This window comes from Diplodia corticola, assembly GCF_001883845.1.
Source record: "Diplodia corticola strain CBS 112549 chromosome Unknown scaffold37, whole genome shotgun sequence".
NCBI classification, from domain to species: domain Eukaryota; kingdom Fungi; phylum Ascomycota; class Dothideomycetes; order Botryosphaeriales; family Botryosphaeriaceae; genus Diplodia; species Diplodia corticola.
Window position 1 is genome coordinate 647,421 of NW_017971516.1, and position 23,974 is coordinate 671,394.

General features: G+C 55.2%; 8 protein-coding genes across 8 annotated transcripts; 3 read left to right on the top strand and 5 right to left on the bottom strand.

Annotated features, from left to right (window-relative positions):
* Positions 1–380: 380 nt before the first annotated feature.
* On the bottom strand, positions 381–2,120 carry BKCO1_37000189 (uncharacterized protein; the record flags this gene model as incomplete). Its single annotated transcript, XM_020275073.1, has 4 exons — positions 381–641; positions 705–959; positions 1,366–1,607; positions 1,700–2,120. The coding sequence occupies 4 exons, from the start codon at positions 2,118–2,120 to the stop codon at positions 381–383; spliced, it is 1,179 nt and encodes a 392-aa protein (XP_020128868.1).
* A 587-nt stretch (positions 2,121–2,707) lies between these two features.
* On the top strand, positions 2,708–3,651 carry BKCO1_37000190 (uncharacterized protein; the record flags this gene model as incomplete). Its single annotated transcript, XM_020275075.1, has 2 exons — positions 2,708–3,199; positions 3,256–3,651. The coding sequence occupies 2 exons, from the start codon at positions 2,708–2,710 to the stop codon at positions 3,649–3,651; spliced, it is 888 nt and encodes a 295-aa protein (XP_020128759.1).
* Positions 3,652–5,667: 2,016 nt separating this feature from the next.
* BKCO1_37000191 (uncharacterized protein) lies at positions 5,668–6,570 on the bottom strand (the record flags this gene model as incomplete). Its single annotated transcript, XM_020275076.1, has 1 exon — positions 5,668–6,570. The coding sequence occupies one exon, from the start codon at positions 6,568–6,570 to the stop codon at positions 5,668–5,670; it is 903 nt and encodes a 300-aa protein (XP_020128760.1).
* A 1,373-nt stretch (positions 6,571–7,943) lies between these two features.
* Positions 7,944–10,358, bottom strand: BKCO1_37000192 (carbohydrate-binding-like protein; the record flags this gene model as incomplete). Its single annotated transcript, XM_020275077.1, has 1 exon — positions 7,944–10,358. One exon carries the CDS (start codon positions 10,356–10,358, stop codon positions 7,944–7,946), a length of 2,415 nt encoding a protein of 804 aa, XP_020128761.1.
* Positions 10,359–13,169: 2,811 nt separating this feature from the next.
* BKCO1_37000193 (uncharacterized protein) lies at positions 13,170–13,759 on the bottom strand (the record flags this gene model as incomplete). The annotated part of the gene is made up of 3 exons (XM_020275078.1): positions 13,170–13,235; positions 13,297–13,533; positions 13,592–13,759. 3 exons carry the CDS (start codon positions 13,757–13,759, stop codon positions 13,170–13,172), a joined length of 471 nt encoding a protein of 156 aa, XP_020128762.1.
* Positions 13,760–14,561: 802 nt separating this feature from the next.
* BKCO1_37000194 (uncharacterized protein) lies at positions 14,562–15,136 on the top strand (the record flags this gene model as incomplete). Its single annotated transcript, XM_020275079.1, has 4 exons — positions 14,562–14,596; positions 14,666–14,753; positions 14,831–14,921; positions 14,997–15,136. The coding sequence occupies 4 exons, from the start codon at positions 14,562–14,564 to the stop codon at positions 15,134–15,136; spliced, it is 354 nt and encodes a 117-aa protein (XP_020128755.1).
* A 4,492-nt stretch (positions 15,137–19,628) lies between these two features.
* Positions 19,629–20,399, bottom strand: BKCO1_37000195 (uncharacterized protein; the record flags this gene model as incomplete). Its single annotated transcript, XM_020275080.1, has 2 exons — positions 19,629–20,113; positions 20,168–20,399. 2 exons carry the CDS (start codon positions 20,397–20,399, stop codon positions 19,629–19,631), a joined length of 717 nt encoding a protein of 238 aa, XP_020128756.1.
* Positions 20,400–22,759: 2,360 nt separating this feature from the next.
* Positions 22,760–23,317, top strand: BKCO1_37000196 (uncharacterized protein; the record flags this gene model as incomplete). The annotated part of the gene is made up of 1 exon (XM_020275081.1): positions 22,760–23,317. The coding sequence occupies one exon, from the start codon at positions 22,760–22,762 to the stop codon at positions 23,315–23,317; it is 558 nt and encodes a 185-aa protein (XP_020128757.1).
* Between the last annotated feature and the right edge of the window lie 657 nt (positions 23,318–23,974).

Here is a 23,974-nt window from a genome sequence, read left to right on the forward strand (position 1 = left end):
TAGGGCTGTTGAACCCAGCACACAGCAGCGGGATGATGGCCAGTCATACTTCCTCATCTGAACCGGTACTCTGTATATTTATGTCCCCTCAATAATACTTCAACACTGGCACAGATTATAACGAGCAGGCGGCACCAGACCACGAGTCAGTCGCTCAGCCGCAGCCCAGTAAGCAAGCCACAGCTCTCGCCAAACCCTGCACCCCTCACTAGGGCGTTCCACACCCCGCAATTCTGCCTGCGAGCGACCGCCGCTCCAAACTCATCCCATCCTCAAAATTCATCCACACTTTCTCACGCGTGTAGCCATCTTATTCTGCCTCAATCACTGTGCGTCACTCACATACCGCTGGATTGTGACGTCCAGACAGCTGACAAGCCTCAGACGAGCAGGAACTGCAGAGCAGCGCGATGCTGGCTTTCAACTCCCCACAGGTGCCTCCTCTTGTGAGACAGGTCCTGTTGTGGCCGGGCCGCAGATATCTGCCCCTCCGTATAGTTGTCGGCTTCTCTGCGCTTCTCCTCGGTCTCTTTAAGCCCCATATGCTTCGCTCTGCGAGGGACTGTATTTCCTTCTTCCTTTTCCCCCACCTCCTCGGCGGGCTCACTGCAACGTTTTATGTTCTCCCTATACTCCTCATACTACGCGACCTTATGATCATTTGCATGCACGTCTCCAGCCTTGTCCAACGCTTGCAGGCTGACCCCCATGGCCCGCAACAACGACCAAATGATACCGAAGCACTGGGCTATTTCGGACTCCTTCGTCTCTGCGTCCTCGCTCTCGGCTGCTTGCGCCCCGATCTCGCTGGCTTCACAATTCATAAGTTCTTCGACGTTGCCTCCCAGTCCCTCGAATTTTGTATCCGTCACGGTATCCCTGCTCTCATTCTGCGCGACTTCATACTCGCCCTCGGCACCTTCCTCGGTAGCGTATTCGACATTCACGATCCTCAGGGACTGGAATAGGTGTTGTCGTGTGGGACCGTGGCGGTGTGGCAACGGGCGCTCAGTGTCGATTTTAGGACAATTGCTTCTGGGGTTCTTTCTTTTCTCTTTTAGTAGAGAGGAGGAACGGTCAAGAAGGGCAGAGCAAAAGGATTCGTATGTACTATCTACAATCAAGGAACACAAAACGTTTGGCCTAATTATAGCGCGCTGAGCCAAAGAGGCTTTCATACTTGATAAAAGCTTCATGGCGTGTCCGGGTATTGCTTAATTGTACGATCCTGTACTAGCGCATGAACTCACTGACGTCTCGCAAGGAAATGGATTGTCACAACCTTCTGGGTTTGTGCAAGACCACCCGGGACATCCCCATGTACAGTAGGTTGTCCAGGTGTTTGAATCATCCGTTATGGTAAACAACCCAGTTGGCGATGTCGCCTGCGGCGTGGTGGACGCTGGTGTCGATGGTGCTGTGGTAGATGTTGTGCTGAGCACCGGCACCAGTGTCACCGATGGGACGGCTGATTGTGTCTGCCGCTCTTGTGACGTCGTAGTCTGGGCTACAGAGTTGGTAGATGTGAGGGCTTTTGTGCTCTGCGTAGGTATACTCGTGTGCGAGGAACTTGAAGAGGAAATCGTGTCTGTTGATACCGAGGGTGACTGTGCGCTTAATGTGTTGAGACTTTTTGATCTAACCTAACGTCAGTTTTGGAGCCTCCGAAAGCCGGCATTAAGTCAGATTACTCACTCACTAGCTGAACCACTCCCTGACTGATGTCGCTTTGAGGTCTTCAATAGCACTGGAGGTAGAGTGGCAGCAATTGTTATGAGTAGAACAATAACCATGACGATGAGTGACTTCTGGCAGGTAGTGCATTTTTTCCAGTATTGGATGCAGGCCTTACAGCCGGCAGGCTGCTTGCGCTGAAGAACTGATGTATCTTCGTAGCTAAGTGGCTGGATAGCTGCCGTTGACTGGGATCTCCGCTCTGCGTGAGATGTGGTACTCCTGTGTAGTGAAATATTATTGTAAATATACCATCTGCCATCCAAGTCCGAGGTATTTGTAGGTCCATGTCGATTCCCGAATGTTGCATCGGTAGTGTCGCCGGTAATTCCAATCTGGCTGTATCTGTTGGCATTTCGAAGTCCATCTGTCTCTCGGGTCGCCATGTCGGGTGATAGGGAAGGAAGTGATCCTCGCCGCAGCCAAAGCTGCAGTGTAATAGGGAGTGATGTATTAAACCTTTCCTTCAGCCTTGTCCGCGCCAAAAAAAAAAAAAAAAAGGGAGGAGGGGGAGGGGGGGGGGGGGGGGGGGGGGGGGGGGGGGGGGGGGGGGCTAAATTTCGCCATTGGGTTTTAATTGCAAGGCTTGACGCATAACGCGTGGCCGGAGGATCTTACCTGCTCCATTAGGATAAACGACCGACTTATTGGGCGTCTTCTTTCAGCCTTGCGGATCTGTGCCAGGCCGAGTAGGCAGCAAGGTTGCACAAGGGACAGGGTTAATTGGTCACAAGACGATTTTTATTCGCCCTAAGGCAGCATATCAGCCTCGCCAACCTTTTGGATCGGCTCGCATGATCCCCCCTTCGCAGAGCCTTGCCGCTTATTTGTGCCCGCCTTCACCGGCCTCAAGCCTCAATATTGCTGACGACGTGAAATTCCACCACTGGACAGAAAACACGATTATTTCACATGCTCAAAAGTTTAAGCAGTGAGTTCGCAGTGTGCGTGACCACTTGCTCTTAGTCCCTTCATGTCAGGTATAGAAGCGTTCGGGGTCGCCGTTGGTGCTGCCCAGCTCTTATCCTCCGTGGTTTCGATCATTTCAGCTGTCTCCACAATCCAAACGCTTACCCGAGAGGCACCTCACCGGATTCGCTGGCGAAGTCGTCAGCTTCGATTTTTATTGAGCGTTGTCCAATCCATCACCCAGGACGGCCGACTGCAAAACGCAAGCGTTACCGAGTATATTCTCGCTATCGAGAACCAAATCAAATACTTACTACAAGTCATCGACAAAAGTAGGAACTGCCTCTCAAAGACTCCCATCAAAAGAGTCTGGCATTTGTTCAATACGGAGAAGAAAGTCTTGCAAGGGTTTGCTAATCTCGAATCCGAGAAAACGAACCTGATTCTGTACATCACCTCCTACGAAAACTCTTGTGGCCAGCATACCGGACGGATGTCTCATAGTTCCAATAACCCGTTCAACAAACGATCACTTGGAACTCCTCTTTCGAGTCCGGTAAGTCTTCTTCACATTTGCGACAATTGTTTCACGTACTAAATACAACTTCGAAGGCCGACACCAAGATGTCAGATACACACATGCATGACACCAATGACATTACGGGCTCGGCTGAATCAGAAATCCGCGAAACATCTGGAACTGCACTTGCACGCAGGCCAACTGGCGTCCCAGCGCCTCCGATGCCCCCTGCTCTATCCCGCATGTCACCAAACACTGCGAGTGCGGCTGCAACTACAGAAACTACGAGCCTAGCGTCCGCGACTGGGATACGGAACACATACAGCGATGTAAGGGTAAATGGGAAGACCACGGACTTATTGGGCGGTTCTGAGCACAATGGCACGGATATGAGTGTCGACAACAGGTTCAAGCGTCTCCATATTGAGGGAGAATCGCACACTGGTCTGGTCCTTGGTACCAAATTGACCAGGCAGTCTGAATCTTAGGAAGGAAATGTCCCACGTGATGGATCTTAGTGTGTAATTCTACAATGCACGAGCAAAGGGCAAAACTGCACGCAAGAGCCGCGGAGGCCATCTTCCTTATAAATTTGTCTGCGTTTATTTAGGAATACATCTTTTCGCACCATTCTAGTGTCTGCATCTTTGCTAATCTGCCTTACGTTATTACCTACAGTAGTGACTTGACTTAATACCGTGGTCCGGCGAACATGGTCCCCAATCTCACTAAAAGCAGAGTCTGGTGGTGCGGGTGGACATGCAAAACATTCAAAAACAGAATTTCCATGTGCGCCTTTGAAGTTCTCGATGGCCTTTTCCAAGGTGGGTGGAGGAGCCTGTGGCTTCGCCACCGACCGATCCATATTGAGACAGTGGAAATTGGCGAGAGGGGACTCGAGCAAGTGTTGCACGTTAACCTTGTAAGCTGCAGAATAGAAGGAGGCGCAGCTTTCAAGCCGATGCTCAAAACGTTTTAGCTGCTACAGGGAAGAGAAGTTGGTGCTGTGCCGCATCCTCGTTTCTAGCTGTGACGTGGCGAAGGTCTGTAACCAAAACGGTCTGACGCACTCGTAAAGGGGCGCATAGAGCGCCTGTACGGTGCTTGATGTGTGAAGTCTCTCCGATCAGCAGTTGCTTTTGTCCTTTCCTTCTTTACTGTTTGGGATTGCCACGTGCACCAGACAAAGCAGACCCGGCCGAGATGCCACAGCCACCAACAGACAAGGGCGCACACAGCATGAACTCAATGGCATCTGTGTAGAGAACGGGACGGGCTACATGGTAGCATTGCGTAGGTCGTCGATCGACATTCGTAGTGTCGTGAATATCGGAAGTGGTGAGGGCGCATGCTGAGGTCATCCAAATACATACAAGTAAGTCTGTCATCACTCAGAGACGGACGTTTGAAATTGTAAGGCATTCTGGAAGATAAAATTACGGTCCAGCAAGGATCTATGGCTTGGTTAGTTGGCTTAAAGTATGTCATTGCTTGCTGGGACGAGAGGTGGGGTTCTTTGCTGTGAAGCTGGAAGATACAACGTTATCGTGGAGACAGGTAGTCAGGACGATTGAACAGCAAAACTTGTGGCAACAGTCAACGATGGCTTCGGTTAGCATCGATGCTTTGTTTTACCAAGGCACTGTTGTCAGGGATCGTCAATGTGGCACCGTACAGCTTGGGCGGCCATGCGTGGAATATGTAAAACGTCATGGAAGTGGCATTGTTTGCCGGTCTTGTCTTTTTACAACAGTCTCATTGGCGTGGCACTGCTTCACGGGTCAGACATCCTCATTCACAGTTCATTATCTCTTCTCTTTCCTTCACATTAAAAGTGAAATTCGAGCTGATAAGTGGAGACATTGGAAGCAGCATTTGATGTGGGAGCCGAAGGTAAACTAGTGCTCGGGTGGGTTTGAATATTCGTATCTATGCAACGCCATTCTCGATCCGAATGGGGAGTTGGAATATTTTGCATATAATATGTGGATGTTGCAGCTGATGACGGGATTTATGACAGACTTCCATAACATGGCTAATGCGCCGATTCGCCCCCAGAAAATACCGCAAGAAAAGCCCGTCATCCAGACTGGGCAAAACTAGCACGCTGCCAGTTGTCAGTGTTGTCGGACTCTCAAGGTTCGGAACCGCAGGCCATGCTACACTCGGGAGTGTCATTCTCACCATAGTTCGACTATCATATACCGTGTTGGCTCCAAGAGCCCGCGGGCAGATGAACTATCTTTCATCGACGGTGTATCTCCGTCAGATACCCCTGGCTTCCCTCTTTCCGAGGATCCCTTCGTTGGACAAGTCATCATCCTCTTCTTTTGATGGTAGCATCTTCACTTTTATGTCCATCTATCGATGTCATTTCCTCCTTGAATATCGCTCAAACGCAAACGATGTAAGATATTGCACTCAACCACTCTGCGTCCTGGCCGCAAACGCAACCTTTTCTACGTTCCTAAAATCCAGAACACTCTGAAAAGCACGGGCAGGTACTACGAAGGCATAAGCCCAAGGGATCGAAGGCCCTCGTCCACGGAATCAACCAGCCGCCCCCTCTCATCCAAAATCCCAAACGCCATGCCAGCCTGGATCACAATCGCGCCGGCCTCTCTCACGTCCTCCTCGACCCCCTCCTCAACCATCCGCGCAAAATCCACCTGGCGGGCAAGCTGTTCCATCTGCGCCGCAAACGCGACGCACTGATGCACCAGGACCATCTGCTTCGGCAGCGGCCTCGACGCGCCCTCAGACTTGACCGAGAAGCCCAGCAGCAGGATCTGCCAGTAAATGATCTCCGGGATGCTGCCGAGCTTCTGGCGGCGGCTCTCCTGCAGGCCGATGCGTCGGCGGTAGGCGTAGAAGCGGACGTAGACCAGAACCGTGAGGACGGCCCGGCGGTGGACGAATTCGTCGGCGTAGATGGTCAGGTCGAAGAGGGCGTTGAGGTTTTTGGGGTCGCCGAACATGGCGTGCACGATCCGGTAGATCTGGAGCCTGATGGCGTCGCCCGTGGCGGTGTCGAGGTGGTATGAGACGATGACGGCTGCGTCGCCCGACTCGGCTTCCTCTGACGACGGGATTATGCCGGCGCAGAACTTCTCGATGGGTTTGAAGAGGGAGTTGAAGCGGAGCTTGTTGAGGCGACCCCGGATGCCGCTCTGCTGTGGGAATATCGAAGTGTGCATGAGCTTAAGGTTGTCGATTTCCATGCGGAACTGCTCCGGGTCGTTGTGGATCTCCATGACGATGTGGTACGAGGATTTCCACAGGTCGAAGTGGTTCGTTTCGAAGTTCCAGGCGTCCCCGACCGTTGAGCGGATGGCAGCTCCGAGGGGGTCGCCGAGAGACTCGTAGTCGAGGCGGGGCCAGGACACCGGCCAGGATTGAAATGACATTATCTACTTTGGCGTGATAGAGATCTATGGAGAGGGTGCGGTCTAGGAGATATAGGCAGGCAGATTGACAGCCTGAGGCAATTCTCTGTCAACAAGGTGCGCAATATATACAGAACGACCGTAGGCACACGCGAGGCTGACCTTATATATTTACAGCATGATCAGCGGCGTGGAATCGGGATGAACTGACAGACAGCCGAGGCGTGCATACACTGCATGTCTGGAGGCAGCAAGGCGCACTTGGCACTTCTTCGTAAGGCAGTAGTCGAGCAACGTTATACCCGAAACGTATTCAGCTCCTTCGCTTATAACAGCATCCTTTCCTGTTCGGTACACCGTAACGAAGCGACCACTCACTAGTGCGTCTTGGTATTGCCGCGCCGGCCCGAAAAGGCTGTGTTGCTATTTATAGCGGAGTGTATACCCGCCTTTTTGGGAAGCATCGAACCACATTTCGCGTTGGAGCAGTAACATCGAATCTACGCATGGTTCGTCGAGCTCTTCATACAACACCCAGCGCGAACCTAGAGGCTGCTCGGGAGCCACGAACGGACTAAACCTACCTCCAACAGGAGTTGACACAAGCTCATCCATGTGGTCCGGCACAACAAGACACGAGCACAGTATGTGGAGGAACATTTTTAGAACAACAACTCCATTCTCTCTACGAGAAAACTGAGCAGCCCGCCGGCTCTACCAACCCGGGCTGGATGGAAGGAAGGAAGGAGAGAGTACTCATGGATCGTCTGGACCAACCGACTGGTTGCACCTCGGATGCTGGGTGGGTGTGAGAATCGAAGAGCCGGGAGACGAAAAGGAAGGGGAGGATCGATGGAGTGGTGTGATTGGGTGAGCTGAATAGCTTAGTCAGCTCGACTGACGAAAGACTAGGGATTGTAGAGGAGAGCCGGACGGATGGAAGAAGGAAGGAATAGAAGGAGGAAGAGAAGCAGGAAGGTTCTGGATAATGCCTTCCTCTGCACGACACTTCTTTTACGAGCCGATCAGCATCAGGCCTATGGTCTACTAGCAGAGTGAAGTACAGTCTTGACAAATTGTTACTAGGAAGCTGAAGACTTGGGACATACAAGCTGAGATCCTTCGGAACATGTGGACTGCTTGCTGCTCGAGGTAAATTCTACATATAAATGTACGCCCCGAGGAGGTTACTGTCTCCCCTTTCGAACGTATCCTCAGCTCAGAGAGAATCACTCGGGGGGAATCTAGTTAAGGGAAAAAGGGGACATATATTAATTACCACCGCCCGGATGGGAACGGCTCAATCTCTACTCATTACAAACACATGAAATCTTAAAGTCTTCAAAGAAGGTAACTATGCCTTTTCCCCCCCCTTCCGTCTTCCTTCAATCCCTCTACGCAACAGCGCCATCGGCACCGAACTCGGTGCAGCTGTGCCATCCCTGCTTGGTGCAGCACTCAACGCGATCGTGCAGCGTCTTGGCGGAAGTAGCGGTGCCATCAGTCGAGGTGGAGACCTTGTACTGGGCACCGGTATCGATCTTGGTGCCGCTCGGCTCCACGCGGGTGACGGCGCCGTTCTTGGAAACATAGACGTCGGCGCGGTTGCCATACGACGCGTCCTGGGTGACGTCGAAGTACTTGAAGTAGACGGCGTTGGACTCGTCCTCGCGGAACTCCATGGTGACGTGGGTGCTCTGGTGGCCCCACGCGATGGTCGCGCCGTACCAGGCGATGGTCAGGCGGCGCGAGCCGACGCTGCCCGAGACGCGGTAGAAGACGCCGTGGGCGCCGCCCGGGTAGATGTAGATGCCGTAGCCGAGGTTGGTGTAGGCGTGGATGGCGACGTCGCCCCACGAGACGTAGCCGTCGGTGCCGACGCTGAGGACGGACGTGCACGAGCCGAAGGCGCAGACGGAGAAGGGGAGCTGCGCCGTGTACGACTCGCCGTAGTGGGCGCCGGTGGGGTTCGAGGCGGGCTGGCCGTTGGTGCCGTCCCAGGCGCCGGCGAGCGCGGTCCAGCTGTACAGGGCGGGGAGCTGGGTGGGCAGCGTGCAGGAGCCGACCGAGGCGGTGGCGGTGGCGGCGACGGTGGTGGTCAGCGTGGGCGCGGTCGACGTCGCGGTGAGGGTCGAGGTGCCCGTGGCCACGCGCGAGCAGGCGGCGCTGACCTTGGCCGAGGCCCAGCCCGAGATGGAGGCCGGGGTGGCGACGGAGCGCTTCTGGAGGGCGGCCGCGCTGGACAGGGTGTCGTTGGACGGGATAGGGACGACGGTGACGGTGGCCAGGATGGCGAGCGAGTCGGTGGCGAGCGAGGCGACGGTCGTGTAGTCGGTGGCGGTGGCCAGGACGGTCGTGGAGCTGTTCGTCGCCGTGTCCTCGCGCTTCCAGACGGCGTTGCCGGTGACGGTGCCGGCAACGGTGACGGTCGTGGTGGCGACGGTCGTGACCTTGGTGGTGAAGCCGCTAGGGGTGATGACGGCGGTCGTGGTGGTCACAGGGGCGCTGTAGGCGAGGTACGAGGTGCAGAAATCGGCGCCCTCGCTCTGCAGGTAGGACAGGTCGGCGTCGCACACGGGCTGCAGCGACGACTTGGAGTAGAAGAAGCTGTAGCTGTAGGTGTACTTGGCGCCGATCGAGTCGTCGTAGGAGGCCGTGTTGACGGCGTATTCGGAGCCCCAGGCCGAGGTGTACATGGTACACATCTGGCCCTGGACGTACGAGCCGGTCGAGTTGGTCATGGTCAAGAGATAGGTGCCGAAGCCAGCACAGAAGGGAGTGTAGCCGCTGGAGGGAGGGTGCGCGATGTTGTATTCGGTCTGGGCGTCGCAGGCGGCAGCACAGAGAGTAGGGTCAAACGGTCCGTCCTGGAAGAGCTTATAGCCCATGTACGTCCAGGTTCCGGCGCAGTCCCTCAGAGGGGCGTTCAGAGCAGCGTTGTTCAGGCTGAGCGGGTCAGTCCAGCCGGAGATGGGTCCACCGACCTCGTACGAGGTGTAGGCGTTGGAGCCGGCGATACCGACGTGGAAGTCCGCACGCCACTGGCCGTAGTTGTTGGCGGTAGTCGTGTCCAGAGCGCTGCCCCAGAAGGAGCACTTGATGTTGGCGAAGGCCTCGGGGTCCCTGCAGCCATCGACATCACCTGGCTCGAGGGTGGGATCACGCTCGAAGTAGATGTTGAAGGCGAGACAGCCGTCCTTGCTGGTGCAGGTCTCGGCACACGAGTTCACGTCGTATCCAGTGTCGAGAACGGTGTAGCCCAGGTAGGCATAAGCGCTGTTGGCACCGTCCTGGTTCTTGAAGTTCTGGAAGTAGCCCTGCGGGGTGGGGGCGGCATTGGCAACCGAGGCAATGACAGCATCCGCCTTGAACGTGTCGTAGGTCGAGACGTCGACGTTGTAGTAGTTGGAGATGGTGGCCTGCGGAGCACAAGCCGTACGCTTCTCAACGAGCTGTCCGTGCACATCACGCTTGTCGGCAGCAGCGGTGGCGGTGGCAGTGGCAGTAGCGGCCGCTCCGTCCTCGCCGTCGGCATTGATGGCGACGCTGGTGACGGCGGGGAAAACGGAGAGAGGGGTTTCGCTCTGGTCGGCCTTGACGGCGGCAATGGCGGTGGCCGTGGCATAAGGAATGTCTTGAGAGGAGGCGCCTTCGACGGTCGAGTAGGTCGGGACGGCGGCGCTCCTCAGGAAAGCAAGGTCGAGGGCATCCGGGGTGGGGTTGACGTCGGCCGGAATGTCGGTGGAGACGGTGGTGGACTGGGAGGCACCCAGCGCGGCGAGCGCAGGAAGAACAATGAAGGACCGCATGATCGAAAGAATGAAGATCAGTGGAATTTCTTGCTGCTTGCTGGATGGTGATGGCAGTTGGGCATGCTCGACGCCCTACTTATACAGTTCAAAGGTCGACGGAAGCGCCGAAGGCTTGAGGCTTCACGGCGTGGCCGATGAAGCCGCACCGCTGCTGAAGCCACTTTGAAGCCATCATCGAGCCATTGTTGAGGTTCTTGTCCACATTCATGGTGTAGGCGTCCGCCACCGCGACGGTAAAAGCCGGTACGGGAGTTTGGCGAAGGGGGGCGCGGGTACAGGCGTGGGACTTTATTTGAATTCCATGGCTCGGTCCAGCACCGAATGCCGAAACGGATAAGCAGCATCGCGGGTGCCGACGTGTGACTGGCTGGCGGGTGGGAAACGGGCATGGTGGGTGACGAGGCCTGGCTGGCTGGGTGGAGGACGGCTAGCCGAAAGGGGCAACGCTAGCGTCCGGTTCGTGTTTTTCCCCTGCGCCACCACGTTGAGCTAACCGCTACGCCCATCATGCAGCCGCTGAGGCTGCGAGAATACCGATGCTTATCGTTATCGCTGGAACCCCCTTTTTTTTTTCGGCACCTGATCGAGGTCGGAATGCCCTGTCGCTACCGGCTCGTCCCGCTGTGAATCTCCGCATCCCCGTGGAGATTACCGATAGACGGCTTTGGCCTTGAATTCACCTTCGTTTTGTTCTGTGATATCCGCTGGATTCCCAAAAAAATATAGAAAAAAAAACAAGTCGGCCGAAGCAATGAAGAAATGCCGTGATAGTGCGGCTGTGGCATCCACAAGTCCGTTTCGTCGCGAAGCCACGCCCAGAAGCCACAGCTGATGCAACCATCTTTTTTTCCGCACTATTCCGCTTTGGGACTTCCCAATTTCCACGCAGAGGTTGTCCGCCCCATTCGCATACCCCAACGGCTCGGCACATTTCGTGATGATGGGAAGCCGATTTTCTGTCCCAGGAACTGCGCGATGCGCCGTTGCTGCTCCGGTGTTGCCATCACTCCCACCTTCGCTGGGGCTGGCATCATCGGGAAGAGGATGCAGGTGGTGAAGTGGACGTGGGTTGGAATGAGATGAGGGTGGAGGAGTTACAGCACCGGTCGGGTAGGCGGGAAAGAAGAGTGGGGCAGGGCGGGTGACCGAGGGTGGGCTCTGTTATTGGAGACTTTTGTCGGCGCGAAGCAGCTAGAATTGAAGCTGGATGATGCAACCAATCCACATACACACCTCAAACTCATCATCTGTCGCCGCACGTACATACGCCATGCACAGGTGTAGAGTCAAGTTCTCCGTTGGCGTCGACTTTCGCGCGAGGGCGTCGTCGTCAGCGTGGCGGTGGCATCATCGTCGGCCATGGTTTAGGAGAACGCGGTGGAGTTTCGTATGGGGAGGCATGTTGGCGCGCGGGATCCAGTCGACGAAGATATGTGGCAGCAGCCGCTGAGTACTCGGCACTCTTCCCTCCTCTTTAAATTTTGGGTCGGGCGCGGGAAGCTAACGGGGCGGAGTCCTTGCACGTGCTCGTGGGCCCGGAGACGTCGCCGGCGCGGTCGGTTGCGGGGTAGTAGTGGGTGGTGGCCTGGGTCGCGCGAGGAGGGGAAATGGAGGGAGAGGAGCGTAGCGGTGGGGAGATGCATCCTAGCGGGTGATTGAAGTGCGAAATTTTGGGTTGTCAAAACCTGAGGTGATGAAAGTGAGGTTTGTTGGCAAGGGACGTCGGGCTTATATGAGGCTTATAGCGTGGTGAGCACTGCTCTGACTTCGCGGCGTGTACGGCATCTCACATCATCGCGTTGACGCAGGCACCGCAGGAGGGAAGTAGAACATTGCAAGGGGGAATTCAGGCCGTTAGTGAGCTGCGGCATTGGAAGAATCAGAGTTTTGGCGCGGCGAAGGCAGCGGTAGGAAGGGGTTGTAATTGTTCATCAGAGAGCGAAGAGTGGTGTCAGTGTTTTCTTTTGGCGACGACGATTTTATTCCAAAAGCCAGATCTTCGTTTAAAACTATTGGGTTGAAAGTTTAGACGTGTCATAAATTGTCTAGAGTAAGAGACACGTGTTTGAGCTCTACAGCGCAACGGTAAAGAGGCGAAAGAAACATGGTTCCGAAAGGGTTTGGCGCGCAGATACGAAGGCGCTACGTAAATAGAAACCTGTCGCAAAGCTCTCGGAGAGACAATCCATCAACATGATACGCTCTCAATGACATGGTACGCTGAAACTTGCAGGAGGTTTTCCTTCGGGGTTGCCGACCTACTGACTCATGCTGCATGTTGATCTCTCCAGCTTGTTTTACATTCACGAGTCAGTCTTGTTAACCCCAGCCAGAAGTAAATTGGTCTAGACGACTGACTAACGGAAAGCGGATATAGTGCAGGACGAAGCATAAGCAAGCTTAATCGCACTAAGGTTACGCTTATAAATAGACACCACGGTCAGCCTTATTCTGCTAGTCCTATTGGGTACTGGGGGTTGAGCATGCAATAACTTTGTTTCTAATTGAGGTCTTTCGCGGCCGTGACACCCATAGCATTGGGGATGTAGGCACATAATTAGCTGACCCACTCTGTAACGTATCTCACAGCGTTAGGATGCTATTCCCTGCACGTTCTTCGACACTTGAATAATGATTTGAGCTTATCAACCACAGCTACAAAAAAAAGCCCCAAGCCACTCGTGCTGTGAAAACAGAGTCATGGCTGAGATAGCACGTTTTCAGAAGCGAACACCTCTCTTGCCCCGCGGTTCCAAACTCGACCAAATGCCCTCTGCACAGCTCCTAGGCTATTTTCAAGCCTTACCTCTACCTGCAGTAAAGGTCCGAGCTGTCGTCGAAGTTGCAGCGGTTGCTGTCGTACACGGTCCACAGCTGTCGCCACAACGTTAGCTCATGCTCCCAGCATCTCGAACAAAGCAGAAAAAGCACTCACGTTGACGCTGCCACCGTCGCCGCGCGACCAGAAGGCGTTGTTGCCGGTCATGTAAAAGCAGTCGTAATCCGTCTTCAGCGGGCCGGACGAGACCTCCTGGTCGCGCAGGCCGCGCATGCCGGTCGGCACCTGCAGGTCGTAGCCCTGGTTGTAGCAGATGGCGGCGGGAGCCTCCGAGGGGCTCGGGTTGCGGTCCCACATGCCCTGGACGAGGGCCTTGACGAACTGTTCGCGCTTCTGTGTATCTTGGTCAGAGCGGGTTGGGCTGGAGGACACGGAAGAGGAAGGGACGCACATTGTTCCAGTTGTCGATGCCGGCGACGGCGTCGATGGCGCCCTGGACGGCGTAGCCGATGGCCTGGCCGTACTGGGCGTTGCTGATCTGGCTGCCGGCACTCTGCGGCACGGGAGAGGCTTGGATGCCAACCGCGAGGGAGGCGACAACGGCGGAGATGAGACGCATGGTGGTGGTTGAGAGGGATCAAGGATTGTGTGAGAGAACGAGTGATGTTTCAACGAGACGGTGCCGTGTTTGAATGAGAGACGGTGCGATGCTGGGGTTGTCTTCTGTGGCGTGGATGCAAGTGCATTTATAGCGTTGGACAAGCGCAGCCCTGAAGGGTTCCAAAGTCCATCTTGGCGAACTCTGATGCTGCCCCCGGAACTCTCGGATGGTGGTTGAGCGAGAGAGTCGTGTTCGGGTTCGTAGGGGATTGACGTGTTGACTCTCGATAACCAAAACGAGCACCAGCTGTAAGGCATCCCGCATGTGGACGATTCCCAAAGGAGTGTCGGAAACAATTAAAGTGACGCTAGAGCGTTACACTAAGGCTGGGCTGCAGCCTCCATGACGCACTTTAGCGAGATCGCCAAGTGCCAACCAATGAACCCAAGAACTCCCCCTGCCGATCGCGCCTTATGCATCACCGCCCTACCGTCAAGACGTCGAACACGAGCCGCAATTTTGATGGTCGGCCTGACAAGCCACAAGCCCCTCGCCTTCCCCACATCGTCACCCGATAACCCGCATTCCTGGTTATCGTGCGCCATCCCCATTACTCAGATCCTTCCGCGGGCAGCCGGTGAAACGGTCCAGGTTCTCCGGCCTGACTGAGCAGCATTAGATTAATTTCGAGGCTGAGAGAAGGCTGCTCAAGATTTATATCTTCTGCCCACGGCTCAACCTCTGTCCGCATCATCGCTTGCTTACAGCACCAACTTACCATCCAACCACCGTCCGCTCGTTTCGAACACGCTCCTTGACCATGAAGCTCTCCACCCTCTTCGGAACCATCGCCTTGTATGAACCTCTCAGTCCACAGTCCAGACCTCCCCTCCCGCCCAACTCGCACTAACCACCTAGCTGCAGCTTCAACGCAGGCGCCGTCCTCGCCGACCTGCACAACTTCTGCGCCTGCGGTGAGCGCACCGGCAGCAACGCCGTCCAGGACGCCTACGTACGTACCACCCGACTGCACCACTTCGCTGTGCGTCTGCCTTTTTGGCTCGACTGGCTGACTCTTCCGATGCACAGTGGACCTTCAACGACGGCATAACCGAGTACGCGTGCACGCGCTACAAGAACCGCAACACGGGAAACAAGCAGTGGGATCAGTGCCCCGACTGTACGTCATCCTCGATCATCCCTTCTTTTCCCCGGGCATTGATGTGACGGCTACTGACGATGATGTGAACGATAGGCCAGATGGACACACAGAACCTCGATGGGCACACCAACGTACCGGCGTGCTTCTCGGTGGGGTGGCACATGGGCGGTGATGAGTTCGACTACTACTGCGGACTCCAGGGCCTTCAGGGCTACTGCAAGAGCATCAGCTAGAGGGCCGGCTGGTTTGCGGGCGGGCCACTCGTATTGATCATGGCATTTTTCCAACTTTCGTAAATGGTTCGGTTCTGCGAGAAGCGTGAACCCCCTTTACAGTTAGTCCCGAGGCGCACCAATTGGGATGGTGTGTCGAGTGAATACACTTTATACCCCCGTCGTCATACCGTTGCGGCGACGTCATGTGTCTATTCCCTTGTTCATTTGGTGACCCCCGTGTGATCGACAACCGTACATGAGCGGCTACTGTTTCCATTTACCGGCCGGCACCTTCACACCATCCGGCCAGCTGAGGTCCTACCCGACATATGCCCAGCCAATCTCCTGGTTTTGTTCTGCTGGTCTCGTATGGCCTGACTTGGGTGGGTGTCAGGGTGGTGGTGGTGCACATGTAGCAGCGAGCAACTACGGCGGTCGTCCATGGCGCTCGTTATGTGCGTAATTCCATATGCGATGCGCGCTTTGCCGGATTAAATTCACTGTTGGCCACATGCAAGATAGACTTGCTCGGCTGGCAGACGCTTGGCATGTGGTGGACGTGGAGGTCGAAGAGATGGAAGGAAGAGCCGTGGACTGCGGTCGTCGTTCCCGTGGGATATGCCGCACCCTCCATTTGGCCCATGCGTGTACTGGGTATATGCGGTGTCAGCACTCAAGCGGGTCGATTGGACGTTGGTGGGGGTGTTGAAGTTGGGGTTTATTTGGTGGATGCGGGAAATGAGTTTAGGGTGGTGCAGGCGGGAGTGCTGGAGCTGAGAGGGTCTGTGCTGGATGGGTGTGGCGGCGCGGGTTGTTGTCACCAGGAATAGAAGGAGGAGAGGCGGGCCGGTGAGGTCAAAGGGTTTGTTCGGGGTGACGGTACGGATGGAGCTGGAAGAGGCAGTCTTGCACAGTACAATGGCCGTCGATGACTTGCACCCGCAGCCACCGCCTGCGTGGACAATGTCTTGGACTAGCCCGTAGAGCGTCTGCACCTTGCGGCTCCACCGCCGCATAGTTCCACCTGCGCGGTTTTCTCACCACTCATGCCCCCACACCCCATGTCCTCCGTACATGTCTTCCCCATTGCTTCAGTATCGTCTCGGACAATGGGTATGTTCAGTGCGCGATAGAGTAGGAGCCGAATACTCATGTTGTGCATTCAGGGACGGGAATGGGTTGGGAGGGTCCTGGCGGCGCGTCAGGTACTGCAGCTGGGCTTGAGGAGTGGGCAGCTCGCGTGTGGTCGGCTAAGCCGGGTGAGGAGGCGGTGATGATGAGTTGTGGCGGGCTGGTGGTGTCTTTCCAAGCAATGGCGGCGATGGTGAGAACAGAAGGCAGCGCAGAGGAGAGGTGAAGACGCAGCTCAGCAAGGTACAAGCGTCGCCATGCGCACCAAGCGATTGAGTGGTGGAAGAAGTGAGACTGGGCAGGCGGAGGAAGAAAAGGTGGAAGCGACGGTGGTGTTTGTGGTGAGCAAGTGGTGGCGAGAAAGTGGTGGCCGGCGGCGGGCTTCCATATTCGCAAAAGGCTGACAGCGCGGGGTGCGCCTGCCGCCGCAGCTCACACGCGGTACCTAATCGCCTGCGCGACTTCACCGGCTCTTTGCATCTACAACTGCGTCATCAACTATCGCACACGCGCCACACTTCTTCTCGCTCTGGCATCTTTAGCTCACTCATCTTCATCTCACTCATCTTCAGCTCACTCGTCTTCAGCTCACTCGTCTTCAGCTCAGCCATCTTCAGCTCAGCCATTGTCTGCCCACACATTGTCCATTCCAGCACACGCATCGCCCCGTCTGCTCGCTCGCAGTCGACCCGCTTCCGGCCACCGCGAACGCTCCGCTATCCCTCGCTCTCGCGACCAGCCAATCGCTCAGTGAGCTCCCTCCTTGCCTCTCCATACGGCTGGCACGCACTCTCGCCGCTGTAGCAGATGTCTCAGTCCGCTAACACGGTTCTAGAATGCGCCGCATGACACTGCTTTTCGTAGTCCTTTTCTCATTGTCGACGCTTTCCGCAATGCTTTCCATGCTTTTCATAAATCTTATAATCAAGCTTCTGGGCCTGTGGCCGATGCCTCTGTTGACGGATATACCCCTCCTCCTCTCGATTCACTTTCCTGTTTCTGCCACCTTCCTCTATATGCTCATCTGCCTTCTTTTTCGCCGCGATGAGCTGGAAGAGGAATTACCGGGTGCCGATGTGGAAATGTAATTCAGGGCTGACACTGACTGGGAATCCATTGGAGTCTACCAGAACACTAATGTTACATATGTAATAAGCATTGTTGACAGGCTCATACTGCATGCTTCCTTGGCTGTCAGACAAGGGACGTTGGCCGCACTCCGCCCCATGCCCCACTTCTTTCGGTCAAGACATCTTTACTCTCTGACATTCCACCTCTTCGTAACCACAAAAACCTCCTCTCGTGGCCCACTCTTCTTCTCACTCATTTCTGCTCCACGGTACAAGCTCATGCCGGATCTGTTGGCTCTTTTTGTGTGTGGAGTTTCTTGCGATGGCTGTAGCTGGTGGAGAGTGGATAGCCCCGTGGGACGGCAGAAACGTAGAACACTAGCAGGATTTGAAGGTGGGATGCCAGGAGATGGTTATACTGATTGCCGCCAAAGAGGCTACGCGCTTGCTTGTGGGTTGTTTTCCAGGTTTCCTGCTTAGCAAATGCCAAGGGACGGAGAGGTTGAGCCTCTTTGTACTCAAACAAGTACAATGGAAATGTTCATAGCCGCAATTTGCCTCGAGTCGACTTCGTGTAGGCGTGTCGACCGTCGCGGTCCATGCGGTCGCTGCGGTTCTGCTACTCGCTGTCACGCCGGTGCTTCTGCCGAGCGCGTCCACTGGGATGCGGATGACGTAGGCAATTCTCATCCACATAGCGAGGCACCTATGCATCGTCGCTTTTGTCTCCGCCTTCACAGTGCAGATCGAAAAGTGGACCCTTGTTACATAATTGACGAAAGTGGTTCTCTCTCTCAGCAATGTTGGTGCAGTGGTAGCACGTTCCAAGTCCACATGGCCCCATGGGTTCCAGGGTAACTCCTGATGTGATGTATGGAAAGAACCTGAGTTCGAGTCTCAGCCATTGCCTTTTTGCTTCTCGTTCTACTGGTCTAACTTTCTTTTTGCTCCTCAAGTCTCGTCTTCGCTCAGATCTTTCACCATCCGCGCACCCGACGCGTGTCATGGATGACAAGGCAAGACGCTCCAAACCCCCACCCACGTCGCCGTTTCACCCAGTCGTGACTTCCGCAGCCTCACCGGCATATCCAGGTCGCGCGACCGGTGGGCAGTCCGTCCCATTCTCAACCTCCCACTCCCAGCCGCCGCGGCCGCTCCGACCGCTCCACCGACGCGACCCATCACTTCCACAGCACCACCCCACCTGCCGTTGCCTTGCTTTGCATCCGACACATGTCGACGGACACGGCGTCACGAAGCGACAATCGCCCGCCCGCATTCATTGCTCACGTGTCTCAGGACCCACCTTCCTTCAATGTCGGACCGTCTGAGTCACACATACAGCCGACCACGCTCACTTCGAAGGATCCTCGGGCGTCCGAGTCTGATCACAGGCACTACCACCATCACACTGTCGCGCAGCCTCAAAATGCGAGCGGCAGAGCAAGCACGTCCTACACTCCCCTCTCACTGGGCGGCAGCGCAGTCCACGATATTGGCCGTCAGGAGCAACGCGAACCCGTCTAACGGGCTCTACCGCGTGCCGTCTAATTTTGACCGCGCGAGGATAACTCTTACTCCGTGTGTCAGCCCACTCTCCCGTCGATATCGACGGACCTCGCTCTCACTCCCATTGACGGTGGCAGCTGCGGTTCGGCGGCGGCGCCGCGCCACCTAATGGTTGCTCTGACGCCGCTCCCGCTGATGATAGGTGCGGCTCCGTTACCCTACCTACATGCATCCTTGCCTCCTGCCTCACTGCGTAGGGATGCTCTCGTATAACAAGCGGGGCTGCGAATGCGAGGGTTGGAGAGAGGCGAGGCAAGAGGAAGGGGAGTCAGTTGTGTATGCGACTTGGATGCCGGACGGAGACGGCGATCAGCTAACAAACCCATCTCACCCCGAAACGACAAACCGTCCCCAGTCCCCAGCCGCGCTCGCAAAAATGCTACCCACCTACCAATACCAGCACTACTACACCGTACCAGAAGACACAAGGGCGGGATCGACATCCGGCGATGACGGCAGTAGTAGGACATAGCGGCCGAGTGCTCAACGAACGTGCGGCAGTTCTACTTGCGTGTTCATTCGCTCATCAGGGAGTTCGTCCAGTCAGCCCCTCCGGTTCACACAGTTGCTTTGCACAAGAGGTATGGGAAGATGGAGGAAAGCCGTGCTACATCCACGCCGAAGTCATAGATGACGATGCATGCGATGTTGCCGATGACGCTCAAAACTGTGTCAGGCAATACTGAAAGCAATATATTCATTAGTGTACTGAACAACTTCGTAGTCGACCTTGCTCAAGGTTATTCCTCTCTCCTATCCCGGTCCTTGTTTGAAACGACCATCTCTTCACCCCGCTCTCCGCTCGGCACAGAGTAAGGCTTCACTGGAACAACTCCAAATCCACTGTCTGCCTCCATCTCCACCGGTGAACGCTTCTCTACCAGCTCTGCCGGATGCCGCTTGGAAGCCAACTCGTACAAATCTTGACGTAGTTGGGCATTGTGCTCTCGATGTTCACTCTGGAGTTTCCATGACCGTCGTGCGTACAGGAATGCCCCAATAACGGCTGCTACAGCCACGACACCGCCAACCACGCCTCCAACTATAGCCCCTGTCGGCGAGCTTTGGCCGCCGCTGGGAACAGCTGATGGTGTTTCGCCTGGCGAGATGCAACCGTCGATGCTGTAGTACACCCAAGACGCATTGTAGCATTTTCCGACTTCAGCAATCTCGAATACCTTGGACGAGCAGATGAAGGTATTGATGTCGTCTCCGTAGATGGCCACTTTTCCAAATCTTGTCAGTATCGTTGTCGTTGGCCAGCATGGGTGCTACTCACCAGTGCATCCCGGGTCCAGGTCACCGACCTGAAAGCTCGAATAGTTGTTGCCGGACGCCCACTGGCTAAAGAGGGTACAGCTTCCGTCCGGATAACCGTTCGGTCCCGTGATGTTGTTTTGAGTCTGCGTGCATTGTGCGTCCCTGAAAATGTGGATTTCTGATGACACACTCAAAGCTGCAAATGAGGCAAGTACAAGCAGAGGAATGAGATTGCGGGAGTGCTGCGGCATCTTGCTCCCCAAGGTTGTCGGGTTGGGCACAGCGAGGTTATCGTGGGATAGGAGACATCAGTATTGCATGCTCTGCGGCCAGCGACGGCCTTAAGTGCAGCTGGCTGGGCGAACAGATAAAAATAAGAAAAGGATGCGAAAGCGCGTCTTATCGCTGCAAGGCGTGCATTGTAAGATGGTAAGCTATACAGTTGCCAGGAAGGTGTGGTAAAAAGAAGTCAGCCGCTGGCCTTTTGGCTGGTTGCGTTAGCTGCTGGTGGTTGCCTTAACGCCTCATTCTAGAGTTAGCGCAAAGCTGTATCTTGAATCGTGATAGTCTGAATTGCATCTTCCAGAGTAATACCCGTCAGCCCAACAGTCACCACAGCGTGTAGATGAATATTTATCTTCTATATGGTCTTGCCTCGTCCTAGTGTACCGTAGATTGTATCCGCTTTGCAGCCCATGCGGAGATAGCCAGCGATTGAACTGATTAGGCTGATGGTAAGCCACAAACAAGTAAATACAGGAGAGGTGAATATTGTGGCACTGCATGATGACAACGCAGCTGACCGGAACTTGCGCCCCTATCATACGGGGGTAGTTGCTTTTTACTCCGAAAGTCGGCCCCACCGCGCCACTGAAGCCTGAGATGGGGCTGGCTATCGATTGCACTGCAGTCAGCAGCATCCATGCGAGATTGGGGGCTTGTGCAACCGACGAGTACGTGTTTCCGGCTCACTCTCTGCCATCCTCAGCCTCACCAAGTCCGTCTCCCGACACTGTTCTCTTATGGCTCCGTCACTTCTCGGCTGCGGCCCAGCCCCCACTGCCTGATGATTGTTAAACCATGATTCTCTTGGCCCTATTTTCGCCGCCCACCACGCTCCGCTCGGATGTCGACGCAACTGCCATGTCGTTTTACTGTATCACCCACTCCGCTGTTGACCTGTCGGAGCCCCACTCTCGGTGGCCCATCTGCCCGGACGTCGGGTGTCGAGTGCTTCAGCCGCCCACTCCGCTATGTCGCCACCACTGCAGAAACCGTCTATTGGACCGATCATTGACCATTACGCCGATTCTATTAATTGATGCACTTGCCCCTAGTTCTGCATCTCCTTCCTGACTATATAACAATTGATCAAACAACTCCGACGCATTCTTTACCCTCTCGCGCAGCTTTTCGTACTCCCCCTGCCTCTGCCACGACCTAAGCTTGGCGTTTCACCCATTCTTCAGGCCCTCCTCAATCTTAGCAATCTTGCCCTGCGAAAAGTTGCAGAGGAAATCAATCACACTCCCGAACGCCATCTCAACGTCCGTGTCTACCTTCTTCCCCATAGCACGTGCCTCATGCAGCGCTTCCTCGCAAACCTCCACGGAGGCAGCTTCACTGGCGACTATATTCAGATGTCATGCGAGCTCAAGCCTCAGCGCCAGAACCTTCTCATCAGAATGGGTTCCTGGTCAGTCAGCTCCTCCTACCTAGGAACCGGTCCAATCCGTTGTCGTCCATGGCGTACCACGCTGCCGTGTCCGTCACCTCGAACACCCGCCGGGTCTGGTATGCCGCAGATGACTGCTCGAACCGTTTTGTCGCCGTGCGTCTCCAGTGAGATGTGGTTGAAAGCATTGCGTAGTAGCTCTCCGTCGGGCTTCTACAGGAGGATAGAAATGCGAGGACAGCCGCCTATGCCGTAGCAGTAGCGGATTTGGTCGCGTAGTTCTACTACACAGCTAATGCGGTCGCCTAGACGTGTTAGCGGTGACGTGAAGGCCCCGATGGAGAGTCGTACCATTATGAGAAAGCGACGTTGTCGGCATTGATGATCTCATAAATGCAGCTCCCCTTAGCTCCAGCAATGAAGAGCCCCGAGCGCAGGCTTTCTAGGTCCCTTGTAGCATGGTGCATGCAAGGGATTTTGGTTGGATGTGAGATTGAAGATTCAGCGAGACAGGATTGTCGGAGCGAAACAAGAAAATGGTAAAGGCAAGACGCAGTGGAAGAAAAAGGAAGTGGAAGGTACAATGGACCCTGAAGTGTCGGCGGTCCATCCCATCGTCGGTTTCTCAGGCGATGAAGCAGTGCAGATAGTCCGTAGTCAGATGATTGGAGGATGACTACTCCAACTGCCCACATGGAAGATTAGGATTACGTCATCTGTGCCCAGCCGTTCGACCGTAACAATGGTGGTGCCAGTGCCGGAGGCATTGCGGGTTGAAACATCTGGTATCGATCGTCGTGCTTCCTGACCCTTTTTCCTCTCCTCCACAGCCTACCATGAGATCGACTGCTACTCCTCAGCCTCCACACACGACTGTAAATATTGTCCACCAGCACAATCACACACCTCTCCATCCTCACCACCACCGCCGCAACGATGACTGCCGCCGCCTCTACCCCACTTCTGCCTCTGCCTCCGCCATCGCCTCCTCTCATTCCCAATACTCTGACCGTCTACCGTAATCGAGACCTTCGAATCCGAAACCATGCCCATCCTTCTGCGTCTGGCCCTCATCGCCCTCCTCCACGCATTCCGCCCCGCTTGCGCTCGTGCCACAGCATCCGTGGGCCTTTTCTGTGGAATCAAGATTCATCTCTGCGCAAGGGGTCGATATCGTGCATCTACTCCAAAGGGAAGATAATGGGCAGCGATAGCCACGTCGAGCACGTCGAGCATTTCTCCTGTCTTCCTCTCGGCAGTTCCCGCTTAGCGGTATTTCGGTTACCGTCATACAAGGAGTGTGTCAGTCAGCCCTGGTCAGGAGATAAGGGCGGAGACGAGGTCGAAAAGGAGGTTGAAGGCGCAGCCAACCGGAAAGAGGACCTAGAGAGGAATGGGGATCAGAGTAGCAAGCGAGATGGGAGGAAGGCCACAAAGGGGGATACAGACGTACCCTCGATAGGTCCACTGCTATCGCACCCCATTGATTCGTGACCTCAAAGCTGGCGACATGCATTGTACTCGAAAATGTGCGTCAGATCCCTTTCCCTCTCTCTTGGGATCAGAATGGCTTCCAATTCGTCATTCCAGCGTAGGTGTCAAGACCGACTTGCTAGTATTTAATTCTGGCGAGATGCGCCTTCGCATTAGCTATCACGAAAGATCCCCCAACATCAGGCCCGTACAAAATCAAGCACCGAGACTTATCGACCAGAGGTGAACACACTTACATGAAGATCCTATTCAAGCCCGAAATCTGACTATACAGATCAGACAAAATGCGGCAATCGCCTAGTTTCCTCATCGGATACGGTTTCGTTTTCCTGGGCGTTGCGAGCGCGGGGCCGGCGGCATACGGGGTGTGCCAGGCAGGGTGTGCGGGGGTTGTCACGGCTTGTTATGCGGCTGCGGGCTTCACTTGGGGAGCGACTCTGGGAGCTTCGGCGCCGGCGTCGATTGTGGCTTGCAATGCAGCGTTTGGATCCTGTCAGGCTGCGTGTGCAGCAGTCCTGCTTGCACCGACCCCTTGAGCAAGGAAGCTCCTCTTCATGTACCAACGCGATGATCATATGATGCGATGAGATGTCCTACTGTCGCTCATTCTTTTTCCCGCGCCTGTGCCATGACGATGCTGCCAAGTGGCTCCCTGGT